The sequence below is a fragment of the Arachis hypogaea genome, chromosome 16 (genome assembly GCF_003086295.3).
Source record: "Arachis hypogaea cultivar Tifrunner chromosome 16, arahy.Tifrunner.gnm2.J5K5, whole genome shotgun sequence".
Lineage (NCBI taxonomy): Eukaryota > Viridiplantae > Streptophyta > Magnoliopsida > Fabales > Fabaceae > Arachis > Arachis hypogaea.
This window is the reverse complement of record NC_092051.1, coordinates 136,054,738-136,077,796: the sequence shown is the minus strand read 5'-3', so window position 1 is coordinate 136,077,796 and position 23,059 is coordinate 136,054,738. Positions and strand designations below refer to the sequence as shown.

At 34.8% G+C, this 23,059-nt stretch overlaps 2 protein-coding genes across 3 annotated transcripts; one reads left to right on the top strand and one right to left on the bottom strand.

The window, feature by feature from the left end:
• The first annotated feature begins 4,734 nt into the window (after positions 1-4,734).
• On the top strand, positions 4,735-8,770 carry LOC112755166 (ubiquitin-like protein 5). 2 transcript variants are annotated; one of them, XR_011874577.1, is made up of 7 exons: positions 4,735-5,111; positions 5,193-5,512; positions 5,739-6,335; positions 6,857-7,197; positions 7,293-7,493; positions 7,654-7,863; positions 7,969-8,770. XR_011874577.1 is itself a non-coding variant. In XM_072221276.1 (3 exons), the coding sequence occupies exon 2, from the start codon at positions 5,276-5,278 to the stop codon at positions 5,495-5,497; it is 222 nt and encodes a 73-aa protein (XP_072077377.1). In that variant the 5' UTR covers positions 4,763-5,111; positions 5,193-5,275; the 3' UTR covers positions 5,498-5,512; positions 5,739-5,936. The 2 variants fall into 2 exon arrangements, 1 of the variants encoding a protein (XP_072077377.1); XM_072221276.1 differs by lacking the exons at positions 6,857-7,197; positions 7,293-7,493; positions 7,654-7,863; positions 7,969-8,770 and having other exon boundaries at positions 4,763-5,111; positions 5,739-5,936.
• A 598-nt stretch (positions 8,771-9,368) lies between these two features.
• LOC112755164 (uncharacterized) lies at positions 9,369-12,226 on the bottom strand. Its single transcript, XM_025803085.3, has one exon. It carries the CDS (start codon positions 11,981-11,983, stop codon positions 9,587-9,589), a length of 2,397 nt encoding a protein of 798 aa, XP_025658870.1. The 5' UTR covers positions 11,984-12,226; the 3' UTR covers positions 9,369-9,586.
• Between the last annotated feature and the right edge of the window lie 10,833 nt (positions 12,227-23,059).

Below are 23,059 nucleotides of genomic sequence, written 5' to 3'. Positions count from 1 at the left end.
GAACTAGTCGGTTGAACTGAATCGTGAATCGACCAGTTCTTAAAAACGACGTCGTTTTGGATGGCTTTAAAAAAAATAAAAACTAACACGTCAGTGCATTACTCCCTTGCTGTTTATTAATTTTTGTTGTTGATTGTTCTTGATTTCTGGTTCTATTCAGTCTGTTGTGCTGTTGGTAATAGTATTTTTTATTTCACTTATGGTCTTATGGATAATTATTTGATTTCTGGCTGTGCTGCTACTGTTTTTAACTTTATGAATGATTTATTGATTTCAATTATTGATAATAGTATTAATCAAAAAGTAATTGCTGATGATAATAATACATCTGTGAATAATAATATGTCTGTCAATCCTTCTATTTCGAATGATGTTGCTAATCCTATTTAGATATTTTTTTGTACTATCTAACTTTTGAGTTTGTATTTTGATAAGATCATATGGATTTGGTTGATGATATTTCATGTACTCTTTAAATTTTAAAAATATTTTAAGATTTATGTTACATTATAATTATATTTTAAGATGTTTATTTATTATTTTATTTTAAAATGATTTGTTCGGTTGAATTATGGTTAGACCAGTAAATTAATAAACCAATAAATAGAGCAGTTTGATGACCGGTCTGGTTTTCAGAACCTTGCCTACAACCGATTGTGTTACCCTCTTTTTCGTTTACTTGTGTTACTCTTTTGCAGATTTTTAGCAAATCTAGGTAGTTTGATATATAGTGATCTGGGAGCCAAACTTATTCCTCTTATACTTATCAATTTTTTGAAAGTGCATCAAAGATTCTTTTAATTGATTAAAATGACAAAGAAAAATTTGAAAAGTAAAAAAAAATAACTTTAAAAAATAAAATAACTGAAAATGAACGAGATGACATTTAATTAAAAAAAAAAGCAAGAAACTATCTTCAATAAAATTGAAGGACTTTAAAATCAAATACAAAGTACAAAATTAAAAAAAAAAAATAAAAGAACAAACTTGTTGAAAAGATAAATTTGCAAAAAGATAAAGGTTATAATAAATTGAAAGTAAATGTAAAAGACATGGAAGGAACCTTAAAAAAAAAGTTCTTAGCAAACTCAAAAGTTCATTAGAAATATGAGAGTGCGAGAGTGTTTTCTGAAATAAGATTTCAATCTCTGTTCCTTCCAATCTTCATCTATTTATAAGACTCTTCGACAAATTTAGTTCAAATATATTTTCAACGTGCATTAATCTTTAGATAATCGCGCTTTGAATGATATGAATAACTGCTATCAATTATCTTCACTCATCAATCTTTTTTTATAAGACTTGTCGATCAACCTTACCTCTCTCTTCGATGAATCCCTTTAGATGAAAGAACCTATCAAAGATACTTCTATTTGTTTTATATTTTACTAACTGCTACCTTTTTTTTTTTGGTATTTAGTTACCTTTCTATTTTGTATGGCATGTTACCCTATTTTTTCAGAAAATGCTATGTGTCTTTTAAAATTTAGCCTTCAATCAACTTTTTAATTCAAATAATATTATTTAATTAAATTTTGATTAAAACACATTTTTAATTTGTAGATAAACATGTTAGTAATTAGTCACAAAAAAAAACATATTAGTAATTAAAATTAATTTAAATTTTAAATATTAGAATTTCTCTAACTTTTTACCCATTTTATAGAGTAGTTATTTTACCATTTTTCCATTTTCTTTGTATGTTTTTCCTCTCTCTTGTAAATTCTCTTCTTCTTCTCTTTCACGTTCTTTACAAAAATCTTTAGAGAAGAATATTACTCCTCTACAGGTAAATTTACTGGTTTATATTTAAATTTTTTTTATTATTATTATATGATTTGTTCCTATTTCGAATAACTTGCATGCTAACTCAAAACTCATTCATCATCATTGTCGAATGAAATTTTAATAAGATTATATCAACATTTGAATTAAACGATAAATGAATTATCAGTCTATGCATCAATATTCTTTTCTTCTTCTTTACTTTATTTTCATTCTTTCTTTTATTTTTTTAATCTTTATCTATAAAATGATTAGAGAAGACCACCAATATAAAATAATTAGACCGAATTAAAGATAAATAAAGGAGCAATTGCAGATATTCGGGAGAAAAAAAGATAACAAATAAAAATTTAAGAGTAATTACCCAAATCAGTCCCCGAGAATTTTAGAATTGGACATTTTAGTCCTCAAGAAAAATTAATACATATATCAATCCCCAAGATTTTACTCCGGCAGACAAATCAGTCCCCAGTTCATTTTCGGGCAGAGTAATTACCCAGATCAGTCCCCAAAGATTTTAAAAATGGACATTTTAGTCCCCAAAAAAACTAATGTACAAATCAATCCCCAACGTTTCTCTCTGTTAGACATAATAGTCTTCCGTCCAAAAATAAAATAAAATAAAATTATTATCATTATTATTAATTGCACAATAATATTATACTATATTTTTTGTATTTTTTGGACATAAATAATGATAAATTTATTCATTAAATTCTTATATATATATATATATATATATATATATAGCCACTCAATAATAATAATAATAATAATAATAATAATAATAATAATAATAATAATAATAATAATCAATAAAATTATTAGAGATTATTTTATAAGAAATTCAAGGTTAAAACCATTTGATATTTTTATATTTAATATAATCAAAAGATGTTCTATTTTAAAAAATATGTTTATATTAAAAAAATATGTATTCAATATAAATCTAAATTAAAATATTTTCTTTTAATATATATTTTTTAATACAAACATATATTTTTTTTACATATGATATCTTTTGATTATATTAAATACAAAAATATCAAATGATTTTAACCTTGAATTTCTTGTAAAATAATCTCTAATAATTTATTATTATTATTATTGAGTTACTATATATATATATAAGAATTTAATGAATAAATTTATGATTATTTTTGTCCAAAAAATACAAAAAATATAGTACAATATTATTGTGCAATTAATAATAATAATTATTTTATTTTATTTTATTTTTGGACGGAGGACTATTATATCTAACAGAGAGAAACGTTAGAGATTGATTTGTACATTAATTTTTCTTAGGGACTAAAATGTCCATTTTTAAAATCTTTAGGGACTAATCTGAGTAATTACTCTGTCAAAAAATGAACTGCAGACTGATTTGTCTGCCGGAATAAAACCTTGAGGATTGATCTGTGTATTAATTTTTTTTGGGGACTAAAATGTCCGATTCTAAAATCTTTGGGGACTAATTTGGGTAATTACTCAAAATTTAATAAAGGTTTATAGTTTTTAACAATTTTTTTATTGTTAATTGGATTTTGTCATTACTTATTTAAACATTAACGCTTTTAAAATTATTAAAATGTATGTTCGTAAAAATTATTTTTTTCAATTGTAACAGATCTAAAATTATTAAGTTATAAAGAAAATATTTTTGAAACACATCCAATATCATAAATCTAAAATTTAAATTTAAACATTAAAAATAAAATTAATTTTTTATATCTTATTCGATAAAAACTCATCTAATATTTCTCTTTTTTAATAGTTAGATTTTTTCGTTACTTTTTTTTAATATTAACGATTTTAAAATTATTAAAATGTAAGTTCCTACAAATTCGTTTTTGTTTTTAATTATAACACATCTAAAATTATTAATTTATACACAAAATATTTTTGAAACACATCTAAAGTCATAAATTAAAAATTTAAATTTAAACATTAATTATAAAATTAATTTTTTATATTTTATTCGATAAAAACTCATCTAATATTTCTTATTTTTTTATTATTTGTTGGATTTTATCGTTACTTATTTGAACATTAACGCTTTTAAAATTATTAAAATATATGTTTGTAAAAGTTGGTTATTTTTTCAATTATTACACATCTAAAATTATTGACTTATATACAAAATATGTTTGAAACACATCCAAAATCATAAATCTAAAATTTAAATTTAATCATTAAAAATAAAACTATTTTTTTATATCTTATTCGATAAAAACACCTCTAATATTTCTTATTTTTTATTAACATTTTTAAAATTATTAAAATGAATAATTAAGCTAAATTTTTTAGATCTTATTCAATAAAAGTATATCTAATATATTTAAAATATTATCTCTTTTAGGAATTTTAGATGTGTGTTTTGATAATTAAAACCCTTAAAATTTTTTAAAATTAAAATCTTCAATTTTACTGAATTTAATTTTTGAATGTGTATTTTAAATGATAATCTTTTAATAATTAAAAATGCTAAAACTGAAACAGAAATTTAAATTTTAAATTTTAATTTTATTTAGTTTGTATTTTAAATATATATTTAATTTTAAAAAGACATTAAATCTATTTAAATGTATTTGTTTTAAATTTTTTTAATTATTATAATAAAAAACTGAATAAAAAATTACTTTTAAAAGATATCTAGTCAATCTGTATTTTTTCTTGACCCACATTTTTTACTTTTACACTGGGTTTAGCCCACACAATTCGACAAAAATATGGGCCCATTATTTCCATAGGCTGCAAGTCCCAGCCTACAAATTTTCTCTCAAGCTTAACTAAGGAAAAGGACAAAAATCAATGCAATTGTCTATAAAGTCATTCTCATAAACATAAAACGGGTTAAGGAAATGACCTGTGCTAGAATCTACCTACACTCTCTGTTTCAATGGTCTACCGCATTACTTAATCACACATCTCCATCATCTGAATATTATATTATAAATCTCAACGTCTCTGCACACTGGTATAGCAATAAGGCAATAAAGTACAATGGCATATGTGAAAACCTATCTATAGTTTATATATAATTTACTGATTCAAATCTTTATCGAGTTCAAAACAAAATTCCAAGCCTTATTTTCAATTAGAAACTCTAAAGTCACCCAAAAAAAAATTAGAAACCCTAATCCCATCCATTTCGAAATCCTCATCGTTGCTTGTGAAGCTGTGTTCCTCTCTGCTCGCGTCGCCGTCGTGCTCGTCGCTGCTCGCATTGACGTCGTACTCGTCGCTGCTCGCATCTCCTCATCGTTGCTTCTGAAGTTGTGCTCCTCTCTGCTCGCGTCGCCGTCGTGCTCGTCTCTTTCAGAGTAAGAAGTTTAAAAATTTTATCTTTTAAAAAGTTTTTTCAATCAAAGCTATAATCAACCCTTCTTTCTCTCTACTCACAGACTCAAACACAAAGGCGGGGAAGAAGGCATTGGGGATTAGGGTTTCTTCCGAGTTCCTGGGAACGATTAACCAAGAGAAGAAGATGATCGAGGTGGTTCTGAACGATCGATTGGGGAAGAAGGTCCGCGTGAAATGCAACGATGACGACACCATCGGAGACCTGAAGAAGCTGGTTGCAGCTCAGACAGGAACGAGGGCCGACAAGATTCGCATCCAGAAGTGGTACACCATCTACAAGGATCACATCACCCTCAAAGATTACGAGATCCACGACGGCATGGGTCTCGAGCTCTACTACAACTAAAATCCCTCTTCAAAGGTCTCTTCTTTAGGTCCCCCATGATTTTGCCTTTATTTAACAATTGGCTTGTTAGAATTTACCTTTGCTGAACATTGTGGATTCATAATTTTGTTCATCACTAGTAAAGGCTATTTCTTTGAGGAATTGCCCAATTTATGTGCTCATGTTATTGTTTCTGTGCATGCTGCTTCCTTGAACGGTATAATAGTACTTGAGACTGATCTTTTGCTGTTGTTTGTTTCAGGTGCTATTAATGGCGTAATATATAGTATGTGCTGGGAACTGGATAAATGTGTCAAATGTAATTTTTGACTTGCAAAAGACCCCTTTGATTGGAATAATGTACATACCCGAATGATATTGGATTTAATTTGCTGTTGGAACAATCTGTTACTTTGTTATATAATATATATTTGACATGTTCTTGTTTGATTCGTATTAATTGAAACCTCCCCTTTTTGTCTTCCCTGCATAGTGTGCTTAATTACAATTTTTGTTTGATTAGACAATCTTTTGAGGTATTGTTCTTCTAACTTTTATCTAGAACAAGAACATACTTCATAACTGAGAAAGAAATGATGGTTCTGTGGCCTGTAAATAATCCGTAGTTTCTTATTCAATGGTTGCTTCCCGATATATGGTTCTGTTGTGCATGCTTTAAATTGTTATGTAGTAAGGTTTTCTGTTGATGCTGCTGTGGGGTTCGTTGCTGAGCATGTATGTCTGAGATTTTGTTGGCCTTGCTATCCTTCTATGGCCATTGGCAGTTGCTGGGGCAGTTCTGGCATCCATGATGGCAAGTTACTTTCTTGGTGCATATGTAGGTGTTATTGCTTATCAGGTGAATGTTCATATCCACTTCCTGTGTACTATAGGCATAAACAATTATGTTATACTTGAGTCAAAATTACAACTTTGTAGCAATTTAGTGGTACACTTAATTTAGTTGGTTCCGGACTGATAAACTAGTGTTGTGATTGTACGGTAAAACTAAACTGTGGAAGCAAAAATTGTGGATAGGAAGGCATAGCATTTGTTGTTTTATACATCACAGCGTCCAATTTTGAGACTGTGTTGTTCCCCTTCCCTTTTACAGTACATGATAAAAATAACTTGCAAACCCAAAATGCTTAAATATGTTAGCTATGGCGGGTTGTCTTTTGTACCCATCACATGATAAAAACAAAACTAATATAGCAATATTTTAAACCTTGGTGCAAGGAAACTTTACAAATTCCTTCCAAATTTGTACCTTTATGGTGATAATCCCAAGTGAAACATCCTCAAGGCATACATAAAAATCATCATAAAGTTTCATTTATGTTGAGATGAAGTACATTCATTTGTTCTTTGGAAAAACAGGAGTCTTCTTTCGTGTTGGGCCTTCGATTCATCATTGCAGCTTTGGCCCTCTATGATGAATACAGCAATGATATTCTTGACATGCCAGAAGGATCCTGCTTTCCTAGCTTTTATTCTACTCCCCTTCTATTTGTCAATGTGACTAGCTTGCTAAAGCTCTTGTCTTGGGTTTTTCCACAAGTGATACTTGATTCAATAGGCCTCAATATCGGAAAATGGTTGACTCAACAAAGAAAACTGCACATTCAAATTCCTTCTCAAGACACAGAGGCTCCTTACGAAGGGTGCCTTCTCATTCATCATCAATAAAAAATAATATTGTTGAGTTGAAATCACTTGAGGTACGCTTTGTATTATTTCGTATCCTTTCCAATGATGCACAAATTAAATATTCCCCTGTTTGAGGGTCTCTACTAATGAATCGTCATGTGTGTAGCTGTTGGATGGCTTATTTAGGGAATGTCGCCATGTTGGAGAAAAAATGGTTTCCAAAGGTCTAATAACACCTAAAGACATTAAAGAAGCTAAGTCTAGTAAAGGGAGTCGAGTTATAAGTATCGGTTTACCTGCATGCATATTGCCTTCTCCAGGGGGTTGTTGCGCCCTGCAAAAGCTAATGCCACCGGTATATTGATAAGTAAGTGGAAATCTGAACTCTTGGCAGCCTTTGGTTTTCTCTTCTCTCTCTTCCACCTTTTGTTTTAACTCGTGAAGATTATTTTGCTATAACCAAGTTGAAGAAATTTTGTTTGCTTCCTCATTGTAAATGATAATACCGAACTGACTACCACAAACAGACCAAGGGAGAAATTTTTGGAATGGTTTCTTAATCTTCTTTTGATAATTAAAGAACAATTCAGAGCGGAACAACTTTCTCCCCCAGAAGAGGATTACCTATGCAAACTAGTACTTCTGAGTGGGGATTCAGAGAGGTTGAAAAATTCCAGTACTGCGCCAGCCCCTGTATCTGAGGTCAAACGTGCCGAGCTTGATGCATTGGCTAGAAGGTACTTATCACGCAAAAGATAGTTACTTTAATTTTCCTGATGATCCATTAAACAAGGCTTTGTTTATTTGTTTCTTTTTCTTTTTTCACATATTTAAACTTCAAGGGATCACCAAATCTATGACAAGGTTTCCAACCTACAAGCGCCGCTTCGATGATCTTGTAAAATAATTGTCGGATGACTTTGCTGAGAAGCATGGAGTGAAAACAATGACCAGATCAAAGAGCGGATTTGCTCGGATGGTTAGCTTCAAATCCTTAAAGGGACCAAGAAATAATGGTTCCAATCAAGGTTCGGAAGATGTAAAAGATGTAGAATCAAAAGGCCCTTGATTGAGAATTCCAAGCTATTATCATTAACCCAAAGAAACAAATTAGGTTATTGCTCACTTTAGTCCCTGTAGGTACATGATTGTATTATTTTGGTTCCTGTAGGATTTAACGAGTCAAGATAGTTCTGTTGGATAGCAAACATGAGTGAAGTTAGTTCCATTAAAGGACTAATTTAAATCATGTTTGTTCCACAATTACTATTTTGATTCATTAAAATCTATAGAAACCAAATGATTCACACGTGTATTTGTAGAGACCAAAGTGAACACAAACTCAAAGAAACAAAATATCATGCCGCAGGTGTACAGTAGTCTTCAACTCCATGTTGGATAGAAGACTGAAGTGTAATTGATACACTTGTTCATGTTACTGAAACGTATTTCAGCATGAGTGGTGATGCTTTCATATTGAAAAAATGAAAAGTATAGGAATGTACCAATTGATTGATCATGTATTCATGTTTTTTTAGACCATATGGCTGTGATCCAAAAGTCAATGTATAACAGTTTTGTAGCATATATTGTCGCTAGTAGGATAATGCAAACTGAATCACACGAGTTCCTTTAGCAGCGTAATCATTTTTCATTATGTCTGCCTATGAACTGCTTGCGGTGAAAGCTAAGGGAGCGTTCTATAATAGCTTTTTCCTTTTCTTTCTTCTCCTTTTTTTTGTTTATTTTTTTTTGTGGACTGGTATGTTCCACTTGTGTTCCATTGTTTTTAACTCATGCTAGGAAATTTTTTATTTTATTCGTAAGTAGATGCAGCCATTCTTCAATGTGTATGTTGTGTATGTTTGTAGGGTTTTGATTTTGAAATAATAATAATAATAATAAGAATAAGAATAATAATAATTTCTGAATTAAATTTTGGGGGGAAAAAAGAAAACTACCATCACATCATACATGGTCCTTAAATATGTAGTTAACTGATAAATTCACAACATTAGTTTTAGAATATTTGGTTTCTATCCCTTGCCATATCTTCATTTTCTTAAGTGAGGGAGAATAAGATTCTTAGGCACAGTGAGATCAGTGAAGATATCAATGTTATTCTTTGATATTTTAATCATGACAAGTGTACTACTCAAGGATAACGTGTTTTGGCAGCATATTTAAACAATCATTTTGATTATAATGCCAACTAAAAGAAAAACTAGGACAGAAACAAAAATTTCTCTAAAGGAATGTACTTATCTTGCAACTAAACATTTGATTATGATTTGAGCCATAATTTCACAGAATGTGCTGACTTCCAGATTTTGCTCACATATGGAGAAGAAATATTACAATTCTTTCCCCTTTACCCTCTGAGAATAGAAAAAGCTCAAACAACAACAAAGCCGAATATACAAAGGTCGTAAAATATCTGATTATCCTATTCTGTACTAACTAATTCAATTCTTGTGACTGTGTGTAAGAAATTTCACTTTTATCAAATGGTTTACTTCTCCCGGAAACATCAGCCAAGTTGTAGAATTCTTTCATTGCTTTTCTAATTTGCACCTTCCTCTTTTTATCGAGTGGACGTGGTCCTAAAGAACTTAGATTGATGGTAGCACCATAAGCCTCAGAGGATTGCACAACCAAGTCATAAGCTTTTGAAGAAAGGATAAGGCCTTCACCTTGAGCTCTCATATACAACTCATATGCCAGCCTAGGCTTTCCATCATTCGAAAGTGCCTCAATCAACATTTCATAAGTGATCTCATTGGGAGAGATGTTTTGAACTTTCATCCGGTGAAACCATTCATATGCTGCACTACTCATACCATTTCGTGCGCAACCACTAATAATTGCATTATATGTAACTACTGTTATCTCAATTCCCAATGTTACCATCTCTCGGATGATTGCATCTACTCTACTAAAATTTCCTTGTGCAGTATAAATTGATGCCATGATTGTGTAGGCATATGCATTTGGTTCAACCCTAACTTTGATCATATGGTCCCACACACGGAGAGCCTCGTCGTAGAGTTTTCCTTTCTCAAGAGCACTCAACAAAGCCCCGTACGAAATCACAGTCGGTTTTTCACCATTTTCCACCATCCTCTTAAATATTTGCACAGCAGCAGTAGTTTCTGCAGCCTTCGAACAGGCCATAAGAACTGAATTCCATTCCCTACTTCCCGGTTTTAGGCCTTTATCTTCCATCTTGTTAATCAGCCTCACACCCCATCTCCAAATTCCTTTTTTCTTGGCTGCACTGAGAAGGACATTGAAGTGAGAGGTTATCAATTCATATGACAAGTTATTTGGCTTTGGTCCTTTGTCCAATAAGTCTTCATATATCTCCAAAGCAGCCCACCACTTTTTTGCCTTCCCCATCAACCAAATTACATGATTGCAGACAGACAAGCTGATCTTATCATACCTTTCCCTTATCCTTGTGTATACCTCTCTGATAACAATATAGTGGTCTTCACGAGTACAAGCCCATGCAAGTCGCTCAAGGTCAGCACGCCCCAGTGGAATTCCAGCATTGTCCATATCAATGAGAAGCTTCAATACATTGTTGCTCGAATTATCATGACTGACAAGCCAACGACGCATTACTTGATAGCAAACACGGATTGTAAACTTCTCAAGCTTTATTAACTCACTCTCCCAATCTTCACCATCATCATCTCTCCCTATTCCACCTTGTCGATATTTTTCTTTGAAGTCAACAAAAAAGTTTAGAGCTCCATTCCCATCTTCCATTCTTCGATATGCCAGCAAAGCTTGAGAATAGGATACTGGAGACGGGATAAGGCCATTTCTATGAATTTCCTCAAGCATATCGAGCGCTTTGCCAGCTTCCCCTTTCTCAATGTAAATAGCCATCAAAGTATTATATGTCACAACATTATAGGCGATTCCATCTCGTGCCATTTCATTTAAAATGGTCTCCATTTCATCAAATTGTTCAGACTGTTTAACAACACCTAACACGGCATTATATATGTAAAGATTGGGGCCAAAAGAACCATTAGTTTCTATCTTCCTCCTCTTCATCCAATAAAAAAGAATCAACGCAGAATCCATTTTCTTGTCTTGACCAAAACCCTTTATTATGGTTGAATACACCTGAAGGGGCAACTCCCCCTTGTCCTTAAGAATATCCTCCACGTCCTCAACCGTCTTAGCGGACTGCAAGGTTGTTGCAAGTGCTCTCACATCAACCTTAACATCACTCTCTTCTCTTCCATCCTCCCCAGCATTGTTATCACTCTGAATCTCTTGTTCATAGTTGATACCTTCGCTTTGATCCGAATTCGAAGAGTACACACCCTCTGACTCACTGCTAACTGAGGAACCATCAGCAGAAACTGCCTCCTCCTCAAACAACTCAGTTCCACTGCATTCACCACCATGCATCTCTTGCTGACAGTTAATACCTTCACTTTGATCCGAATTCGAAGAGTTTGCCCCCTCAGACTCGCCACTAACAGATGAACTGTCAATAGAATTAGTCCGCCCCTCCACCAATTCATTACCAATAATACCCTGATCCTCCAGCGTCCACGCCATAGGTGTAACAAAATTCACTTTAGAGTATCCAAACAAAAACCCTAATCTAAAATCAAAATTTGGGTTCCCAGTACATGATACAATACTGTAACCACTTGAAAAGCTTTTTGAGCATCGAATATCACCAATACATGTTCTACGAGACAGAGAAAACACAAAACCAAGCTTCACCATTCTTCTCCTATTGGGAGAAGGACTAGATTCAAATCCCGCAAAAGGAGAAGGAACCAACGAGTGGTTACCTTTAGAAGGAAAAGGGCTTAAAGCGTGCATATTCTAGGTGAAATTTAGAGGTTGAAATAAATGATTATGAAATGAAATTGATTGAGGAAGCAGCATTAGATGATGGTTTCATAGTCGTACCTTCAAATGAGGCTGGTCCGAATCAAAGGAAGAATTGCAGTGTTTCCAGCAATGCTGGCTTCTTCTTAGCCATTTGTTTCAAAGGGATAAATTCGAATAGAGAAAGCCCCAGCAAAAGCAATTTAAGCAAGTATGGACTATTTTAAATTTTTATCGAACAATTTTTGGATATTAAATCCTCTAAATATATTAAAATAAATATTAAAATAGTCCATACCATCTTTAATGTTGTATATTAAAATTATCTATTAAAGTTAACTAACAGTATAAAATAAATATTAAAATATAATTATATAAATATATAATAAAAATAAATTAAATCACATATATATTTATATATAAATATATTAATAATTAATTTTAGTAATTAATTTTAATATATAAATAATATTTTTAATAAAAAATATATTTATATTTTATTGTTTTTCTAAATCATTTATTATAAACTTCAAATATTAAGATCTGACAACAGTGTATTTATTATGGAAACACTTTAAAATAGAATTTTAAATTGAGAAAATATAGTCACAAAAAAAAAATTGAAAAAGTATGAAAAGCCAATAAACTTAGTGTATAATATGTACAATAAATTTAAAAAAAAAGGTATTTTAAAAATTAAAAATCAAATTCTTAATTAATTATTTAATAATTATTTAAATTCAGATTTTGAAATTTAAAAAATTAGGATTAATAATTAAATTCATTCACACTATGTGTAGTAATTCTAATCTCATAATAACCGTCGAATATCCCCTTCTTTTCGTGCCACCGCACCTTCACTTTTGCCATTTCACCCTGTCCACGCCGACCGTGCCGCCAGAGGAGACTGCCGACACCACCGAAACCAGGCCTCATGCACTTGTTCATCCGTAGCGGAGACGGATCCATCCGCAGCCACATCCTTTTGCCGCTGCAACACCCGTCGGACATGCCGTTGCTACTACAACCACGTGCCAACTCTCGTCGGAGTGATGGTATCGGGATTCATGACAGACCTGATCGGGATTCACTCGATCTTCGGCGCTTTCGTGTTTGGATTGATAATTCCGAAGGGAGGGAATTTCGCGGAGAGGCTGATAGAAAGGATCGAGGATTTCGTGTCTGAGTTGTTGTTTTAGATGCTGGAAGTTCAATTTACTAGGTTTTTAAATGGTTATTTTAATTCTTACCTGGATGGTTATTTTATTTGATTTAGTTTAAGTATATACAGTTAACAAATGCTGGATGGTCATTTCAATAGGTAGTTAAATGATTATTTTAATAACTATATAGATGGTTGTTTGATGTCCGGTGAAAAAGTTTTTAACACCGAAGAGGTAGGATGATTAATGAGAATAGGATAACAGACAGTTGGAGGAACAGAAGAGGGTGTGGGTAAATTTTATTGGTAAATTAAAGTTGGCATGATTAATTTTTTTAAAATAATTGTTTGAATTTTTTTTCTTGTATTAAATCAAATTTAAAACTCATTGTACACATTATCAAGATTTTTCATTATCTCCCTAACAAAATTCTTTTAAATTATCAACCCATTTCACAAGCTATGAAAATCTGAAAATTTAATTTCTACACCTCAAAAGCAAGATATATCTTTAAGACTTTAGAAAAACATTCAAACCGACGAATATCTTTTGGCTACAAAACATGAATATGTTGAATAATTTTTCATTTGAAATAAAAAAAATTCATTCTATTACTGCCAATACAAGACATTTTACTATATATTTATATTAAAAGCATTGTATTAGTGAAAAAAATATACACTTCTTGCATTTGTAAGGAATCAACTTTTCGGCGAAGAAAAAAAAATCGAATATCATTGTCATACTCTCACTATATATACAAATCAAGGAATCCTAAACAGAATTTAAAAAATTGAAATCTTACGCCAATGGAGAAGAGAGTTATTCCAATAGGAGTTGGAATTTGTCCATTAACTGCATGAGAGGTTAAGGCCAGTGAAGTTATCAAATGGTAGAGAGGATAATGTGGTTTGGAAGTTTGATAGTAAATGTGTTTTTTTTACTAACTCTTTTATGCAGGTCCTACAAACGGAGACTCTGTCAGATGAGATAACGAGCTACAGTTTCACAAGTTCAATTTGGAGAGGAGACGTACTTCCGAGAATTGAGCTTTTTGGATGGTTTGTGCTTGTTGGTAGAGTTAATACCAAAGAGAGGCTGAGTAGATTAGGCGTTATTATTCACAGTGATAATACATGTGTATTATGCAAGAAGGAGATAGAATCTGTTCAGCATTTATTTCTCCTGTGTGAACTAACATGGCAGGTGTGGTGCATTTGGTTGAGGTCTTTTGATAGAGATTGGGCTATTTCTGGAACCATAAGAGAACTGTTTGAGTGTTGGATTGGCATGCATAATCAAAAACAGGAGCAGAAGACGTGGCTGACTGGATTCTTTGCAGTGATTTGGAACATCTGGTTGGAACGTAATGCTAGGATTTTTAATAACAAGGAAGCAGGTGTTGAGATCATACAAAGGAAGACATTTTTGAGTTACAAAGAATGGACTGGCAGTGATCCTTTGAATTGTTGATGGCAATGCCGGAGATGACAGGAAATTTATGAATTTGTATGCAGTACTGTGTTGCCCGGTTTGTTTTGCTCCACTCTAATGTGTTGAGCTTTCTTTGCTTCAAAAAAAATATCTTTCTTTTTAATTGTTCGTCTTAAGTTTTGTTTATTTTCTTTCACTAGTTGTACACTTTTCATATCTTAGAATACTTGTTTTTAAGTTGTTTATGATTTAGATTATATTTTGTAATTTTGTAATATGTAATAATAGATTAGAAAATACAATCTGAGGAATTGTTACACTTGATAATATTTTGGAATGAGAATCTCAAATATTATGAGTATATCTTATACACAATTTCATTCTTTGTAATATAATTATTAGAAACCATTTTGATGGTTTTCAGTGGCTAAGAGAAGGGGGTTGAATCTTAGTCCTTTTTCACTTGATAACACTTGCTGATCTTTGAAACAACTTCTGGAGACTTTTTGTCTTTTTGTCTCGTAACCAGCCACGAGATTTTTTCTTTTGTTTCGTACCCAACCACGAGACTTTTCTTTTTGTCTCGTCAAACAGCACGAGATATTTTTCAGTTTTATCTCCTGTGTAGCAGAAACAGAAATGGAGTAGAAGAGAGAGAAAATTACACCCAGATATATCCTGGTTCAGCTGCTAAGTGCAGTGCAGCCTACATCCAGTCTCCATAAAAAAGATGATGAAATTTCACTATAATCATTCTTGATTACAAACACCAATTCTCCCTAAGAACTACCCTTCCTATCCAGGACAAGTCCAGAATCTAAATCCAATCCTGAACTTGACTTGGTTATTGCCAAGCTTTTACTGCAAAGTGCTAACCCAACTTGTAAGGGGATTCCCACAGAATCATGAAACACAACACAGATGTACAAAAGACCTCTAAGGACATCTATGGCTTTTTCTTTTAATTTTGTATGCTCTGCCTTTTTTCGCTCTATGGCTTTTTCTTACAAACCTCTCTGTATGCCTTTTTCTATGAGACTCAAGACAGACAAAATTAAACAGAAAATTACAAAACAGAAAATATTGAAGGAGAAGAACTTCTGTTAACTTAGGTAGCTATGAGAACTCTGTGCTTTGCACTCTCACTCTTTCTCCTTGAATCAAACCCTGATTGTTCACCTTTACTTATAGGGAGAAACCTCTAAGGTTGAAACCAAACAAACCAAGCCAATCTTCTTCTTCTTCAAACAGAACTGGTTCTGCCAGAGAGAGAGAAGAGATAACCCATGCAAAACCCAACATGCAATTACCTCTTGTCCTTCCTTGGTCACCAATCTTCATCAATCCAAGCCCTCCATCCTTGCCTTGTTCTCCAAGGTGAACTCCTGGCCCTTGATGCTTCATCTGCTCCAATCTCTGCCTCTTCCATCACGTAGCCATTGTAGCTACCTCCTGTGGCGGTTGAGTAGAATCAGAGACAAGCCATCCCTCCAAGGATCTTCTTCTCTGACCGAAATCTTCTCTTCTATTTTTGGTATGGAGAAGTCAAGATCTCTTCACCAAATCTTACCACAAGTGATGAGAATCTTAGCCACAGCATACTTTTAATTTTCTTTTTCTTGCCATCATTGTGATGGTCTTGTAGCGTGCATCTTCTTCTCTTCGGTGGCTAGCTTTAGCTTCCATGGTTTGCTGTGTAATGACCGAAAAGAGAAGAAAGAAATGAGAGAGAGAGGAAAGAGAAATTATGAACAATAATTAATGAAACAAAGAAAGAGAATAAAAGTGAACTAATTTTCCACTCCCTTTGCTGAGTAGCGTGTAGCTTGATGATGTCCATCAAATCAAAGACCAATTCTCTCTCATGTTTCCAATGCATGTATTAACTTCACTTTAATAAAATTTGAATTCCACTACATGATAGAAATGGATTCCGTTGGAAGCTAGAAGCAATACATTTGCTTTCTCTCAAAATAGGTTTCGGACCAAGCATTGGATAATTTATCAAAGATTATATTTGGGCTTATAGCAACAAAATTCAATCTCACCCAATTTCCTTTTTATTTCGGACCAACTTTAATGGTCTAGTAACAAGTATTTAAATTGGGTCTGTATCACAAATTCTGACCCAAATAACACAGCAACTATTCAGCCATAGGATCAAATTAATTTTGTATCAATGCTGAATGTGTTTTCAATATGATTGGGCTTGCAACACTTTTCTTTTATTTTCGGCCCAAACAGAACCTGCATAGCAAAAATTAATTTAATCAACATATTTGAATTGAAATTAAATTAATATTTTCGTAATTAATCAAATTAATAATGTTTAGTCATCACAAATGTTATCTTAGAATTTTTCAAACTCATCACATTTTTTATATTTTATTTGGATCCGCTCGTTAAGACAGACTAAACCGTAATTCTCAAATTTTACAAATTTCAGTCGCAAAAAGGTCAAAAAATTATTTGAAGAGAAAAATCAGATTCTTACACAAAAAAGTTCGAAAAATGATTTTACGAAAAATCATATTCTTATATTCTACCCTTCTTAGAAATTTTGAGGAGAAATTTTGTCCTCAAAATTTCTGCTTTGAATAAGGAGTTACAGAAACATTTAAGTCATACAGTATAGTTAAGGTTCTTTGTTTTTTTTAATACAAAACAGAAAAAAAAGGCAAGAACAACAAAAAAAGTAAAAAGGCATAAAAAAGTGTCGCAATAAAAAGAAAAGAAGAAAAATGAAAATAACGTAACAAGAGGTAAAACATGAAGCCTGAAAATGAACTATGTGATTCAGGTGCATATTTGTGTGAATCATTTTGATCTAACTAATTACTTATTAGACCAACTTGACTTTACTTAGTGGTTCGTCCGAACACTAGGGAGGCCGAGCTTAAGTGCTTCCGAGTGAGTTAACACCGAAGAGGAAGAGCTTTGCGTCGGCCGGAAGTCAAACACTGCGGCGGGAATACCTGCACAAGATATTCTGATGCTCAAGTCAGTAATGATTCTCAGTGAGTGAGTTAAGAGTAAAGAGTGGAAAAGTGAGAGTGATAGAACCTGAGACCTAGCCGAGCATATTAGCTAGGTTTTATAGGAGTTGGTTTTTACCCGTTGGTGGATAAGTCCTAGTTTGTAGGTTGGTTGAGATATTCTATTTTGGTGCTATAAACCAGCTGAGCACGTTTCTTATTTTCAGTTGGGTGATTCAGCTTCGGTCCTGGTCATGTGCCGAGATTTTCGGACGGCTGATGCGGGACCGAGCTTTATTATGCACGTGTCTTTTTATTCGAATGGGTGAGGCCGAGCTTATCAGCTGACGTGCCGAGCTTGTTTGATGTGACATCAGCCTCAGATATTTGTGTGCCGAGAATTCCGGGAGACCGAGGATGTGGGTGACGTATCATAGCCCCCAAGCTTGCCTTGGTTTGGACAAGACTAAGGCGAGCTTTGTACACTTCGGATGGCAAAATCCTCGGTCGCTTTATTTGTTATGTGTGTCCCTTACAGCCCCCAAGCTTGTCTTAGTTTTGGCGCATTTTGTGTTTTGAAACGGTTTGTATCATTAATTTCCGGCGTCGTTCTTCGTGCGTTTAATGAATGATTGATTTGATTGTGCTGCGCATTCCAACGAACCCCTGACCGTCTGATTTGCAGAGTGTTGATCGTGGGTTTTTTGATGGCTTTGATTAGAGGTTAACGTTTCGTTTCTAACTGCTCCTTTTTCTGTAATAAACGAGGCTTTTTTTTCCTTTAGTTTTTGATGTTGGGAGCTTCTGCATTTTGGAGAAAAAATGAGCCAGAAAGGTGAGTGTGGATTTTGAGTTTTTATTTCTTTCCTCCTGCCTTAATTTTAGTTTTCTCTGCCGTATTTTATGGAAGAGGGAAATTCTGGTGTGGGTAAGGGCGATATGTATGGATGGGTTGATTCAAAGGTCAAGGAATATGTGTCTCAATTTAGTGATAAGGAGGCAGTTGACATGTTAGGCTCTAATGTCTGGGTTAGGAGTGGGAGTGGGGTAAGGATAAAGATACTTCCCTGTGATGCCAATGACCGGGTCTTCCATTGTCGCGACGATTGGGCTTATTTCTATATGTATAGTTGCCTGTTTATTGAGTTGGGGGTTAGGGTTCCGTTTACTGATTTTGAGTGTAGCGTTCTTTATTGGTTAAACTGTGCTCCTAGTCAACTTCATCCGAATTCCTGGGGGTTCGTTAGAGCTTTCGAAGTGTTGATGGATTTTCTTGAACAGCCGCCTTCTCTCCGTTTGTTCTTTTCTTTATTTCAGGTGAAAGGGGTTGATCGGGGTGTTTGGGTTAATCTAAGTAGTTATCCTCGTCGTGCGATTTTTGGTCTTTACAAGTCTTCTTTTAAGGACTTCAAAACTATGTATGTTAAAGTGAGGAGTGTACCCGAGGAGTTTCCTTTCTACCTTAATGAGTACCTTGTTGAGAGGTTCCCTTTATTTTGGTGTTCTGAACCTATGCAAGCTTTAGATGCGGATAGGTCGATTGATGATCAGCTTATGATGGAATTTTTGTTTGAAAAGTTGGGCCCAAAGGGATTGTTATCCGTGTCGGAGTTGTTGAAATGGGACACAGATAGGGTGGCTGTTCTGAAGTATTTAGGTAATTTAATTGTTTTTGGATGTATTGTTGTTTTCTTCTCGCTCGTTCTTATTGCTTTTGTTTTCTGAATAGGTGAGAAGGCGCCGACGATCACTACTGCTGGTCTGAAGTTGTTCTTCAGTCAGCGAAAAAAGGCTGAAAAGGAGGGTTCGACCACCAATGCTGAGAAAGACTTTGTTGTTCATCCTGAATCTGCTCTTAAGGTTAAGCGCAAGAGAGGTCATGTGAAAGAGAGAGTTGTTGAGGCTTTCTTGGAGAAAGGGGAGTCTTCCATCGAACTCCGAAGGGTGGAGTCAGTGTATGAGTCTCAGAAGAAGTTGCATGGTTATTCGGAAGATATACATAGTCGGTCCTTATGGGGTAAGTTATACCCTTTTTCTGTTATGGCGGATGAACTTTGTTGTTTTCCGGAAGACATGAAAATGATTGAGGATATCGGACATGTGGGAGTGAGTCGCTTTCTGCAGGTAAGTGTTATAATTTCTATTTTCGTATCTTCTTGCTTTGGTGTAGTTTTAATATGTTTTTTTCTTGTCTTAGGTGATTGGTGCGCGTATCGTGGCTGATGGGCGTGCTCAAGAGCTCGCCATTGAGAAGGAGAATAAATCTGCCTTGGATGTCGCTAAGTTATCCTTGGCTTTGGAGGAGAAAGAGAAAACCATCTCTGAGCTGTCTTCTGAGCTGTCTGAGGAGAAGCGCCTTCGGCTTACTTCTGCGGAAGAGGTAAGGACTACTAAGGTTGAGAATGATCGCTTGGGGTCAAGGGTTAAGGAGTTGCAGACTGAAGTCTACGAGGCCTTTGCACAAGGGTTTGAACGTGCTGTTTCTCAAGTGCGGGTGCTGTTTCCTGAGTCGGATGTGGATAAGCTTGATGCGACGAAGGTGGTTGTGGGTGGGCAGCTTGTGGAAGACGAACCTGTTGTTGCTGATGAAGGTGAAGGATCCAGCATTGGTGACAAAGTCGAGTAGGCTCTTAGTTAAAATTTGTGAGCTTCGTATGTAGTGTTGTGGTTCTTTTAGAACTTTTTTGCTTTTTTTTTTTGGGTAACTCCGAATATTGTTATCGGTAGTGATACTTTTGTTTCCGAGCATATAGCTCGGCTTAATTATGAAAAAAGGTTGATGTTTTGGATGAATTTATGATTATGTGTTGGAAACAGTCGTATGTATGTATTGAAGATGGCCTAAGCCATTCTTTGTTTAAGTGAACTTGTCAAAAATGTGAATAGATGTTCTAATGTAGTACTTGTCTTTTTGAATGGAAGCGCTTTAAGATTTGTTTGATGATAATGTTTGTTTGTACTTCTCCCGAGCATTATGCTCGGTATGCGCGTGTTGTTTTCCGAGTATGAAGCTCGGATTAGTTTGTTAATTGGAAACACGTTGACTTATTTTTATGGTGAAAGTTTTCCGAGGAATATGTGATGCTAGGGTTCCGAGGATAATGCTCGGATAATTTGGAGCGTTTATCAACTGAAATGTATGCTGACTGTCAGGATGAAAACTGTTTTGATTTCACAGTAAGTTGTATTTGTACAATGATTTGTTGCGTCCGGCCTCATTAAAACCCTTTCCGAGTAAAACCCTTGTGTTTTTGGGAAAAAACCTTCGGAGGGAAAAAGAGTACCATTATTCGCTATTATACAGGCTGTGTCATGACTGATATTCCCTTAGGGAGGAGACGTTCCATGTTCCTGGGAATTGTTCTCCTCTAAGGGTTTCTAATTTGTAAGCCCCCTTTCCGAGGTTTTGGAGGACTCGGAAAGGTCCTTCCCAATTTGCCGCTAATTTGCCATGTGATGACGGTTTTCGAGCATCCTCTGTTCGTCTGAGTATGAGGTCTCCATTGTTGAAGGATCTGTGTACTACTCTTTTGTTGTGTCTTAGCTCTAGATATTATTTTCTGGCTCGTTGTTTTATGGCGGAAATGTCCCTTTCTTCTTCTACAAGGTCCAATTCGGCTGTCCGAGCTTGTTGATTATTTGGTTGATTATATAGCTCGGTTCTTAATGTTGGGATGCTGACCTCTACTGGAATGAACGCTTCTGCGCCATATACCAATTTGAAGGGAGTTTTTCCTGTGGCAGATTGAATGCTAGTGTTGTAACTCCATAGAATTTCTGGAATGAGGTCGGCCCACTCTCCTTTAGCTTCCCCGAGCTTTTTCTTTAATCCCTGCAAGATAATTCTGTTAGCTGATTCAACTTGTCCGTTAGTCTGTGGGTGCTCTACTGAGCTGAAGTGATGTTTGATGTTAAAATTTGTTAGAAAGGTGGCGAGCTTATGGTCTGTAAATTGTCTTCCGTTATCCGAGATTATTTCTCTTGGGATACCGAATCTGCATATGATATTTTTCCATAGAAAAGATCGCACTTTTTCTGCTGTTATGTGCACTAGTGGTTGTGCTTCTATCCATTTAGAGAAATAGTCGATTGATACTAAGAGGAACTTTACCTGGCCTGGCGCTTTCGGAAAAGGTCTGAGGATATCCAACCCCCACCTATCGAAAGGCCAGCTTACCTCTATGGTATGAAGCTCCTCGGCTGGGGTCTCTGAGAGGGTGGCGTGCTTTTGACAATTATCACATGCTTTGACCTTAGTGATGCAGTCCCGTTTTATCGTCGGCCAATAGTATCCTGTTCGCAAGATCTTTGCTGCTAATGCTCGGCCGCCGATATGGTTGCCACAGACTCCTTCATGCGTTTCAGCCATAACTTCCTCGGCTTCCTTATTGCTGATGCACTTGAGTAGTGGTTGTGAATGTCCTCGCCTGTATAGGGTATTTCCGAGCACTGTATAGAAGCTTGCTCTTCTTCGGAAGAGCGGCAAGTTTGGTTCGTCATTTGGCATAGTGCCTGTGTTGATGTAATCGAGAAAAGGTGTCCGCCAATCTGGGACCTGTGTAATGCTCAAAATTGTATCCTGTTCAAAACTTGGTTTGTCAAGTGTTAGCTGGGACAGTGCCGATGTGTTTTCGGCTTGCCGAGTTGTGGCTAACTTAGATAACACGTCGGCCCTGGTGTTTTGTTCTCGGTTTACATGAATAATATCGAATTCTTTAAATTTTGAAATTAGATCCTTTGTTATGAGCCAATATTTCTCTAACAAAGGATCTTTTACCTGGAATTCGCCCTTTATTTGATGTACCACTAACGAAGAGTCGCAGTAGGCTGTTATTCAAGGTATTTGTAGTTGTAGGGCGAGCTTTAGTCCGGCGAGTAGGGCCTCATATTCTGCCTGATTGTTGCTTGCGTTGAAGCGGAACTGTAGTGACTGCTCGGCCACCACTTTGTCTCCTTCTTTTAGTAGTATCCTTGCTCCACTGCCTTCTTTGTTTGATGCTCCATCCACATGTATGCTCCAACTGACCTCTGTATTATGTGTGTCATTGGTCATCTCCGATATAAAGTCGGCTAGAACCTGTGACTTCAGTGTTTTCCTTGATTCGTACTGAATGTCGAACTCGGAGAGCTCGACCGACCACTTTATCAATCTGCCAGCGAGCTCGGGTCTGGTTAATATCTGCCTTAGCGGTTGGTCTGTTCGTACTATGATTGTGTGGCTCTGGAAATAGTGCCGCAGTCTTCTTGCTGTGGTGATTAGTGCTAGCGCCAGTTGTTCTATCTTCGGGTACCGTGTTTCTGTTGGTTGTAGTACCCTGCTGATGAAGTATACTGGGCTTTGCTTTCTTCCTGTTTCTGTTACTAAAACCGAGCTTATAGCATGGTTAGATACTGATAGGTATAAGTACAGTGGGTTACCTGTCTCTGGTTTTTGGAGGATTGGTGGTGATGTCAAGTGTTGTTTAAGTTCGGTAAAAGCGTTTTTGCATTCGTCT

What these genes read in the sequence shown, in the direction of transcription:
- LOC112755166 (XM_072221276.1), top strand. Translation starts at nt 5,276, where the DNA reads ATGATCGAGGTGGTTCTGAACGATCGATTGGGGAAGAAGGTCCGCGTG.
- LOC112755164 (XM_025803085.3), bottom strand. Translation starts at nt 11,983, where the DNA reads ATGCACGCTTTAAGCCCTTTTCCTTCTAAAGGTAACCACTCGTTGGTT.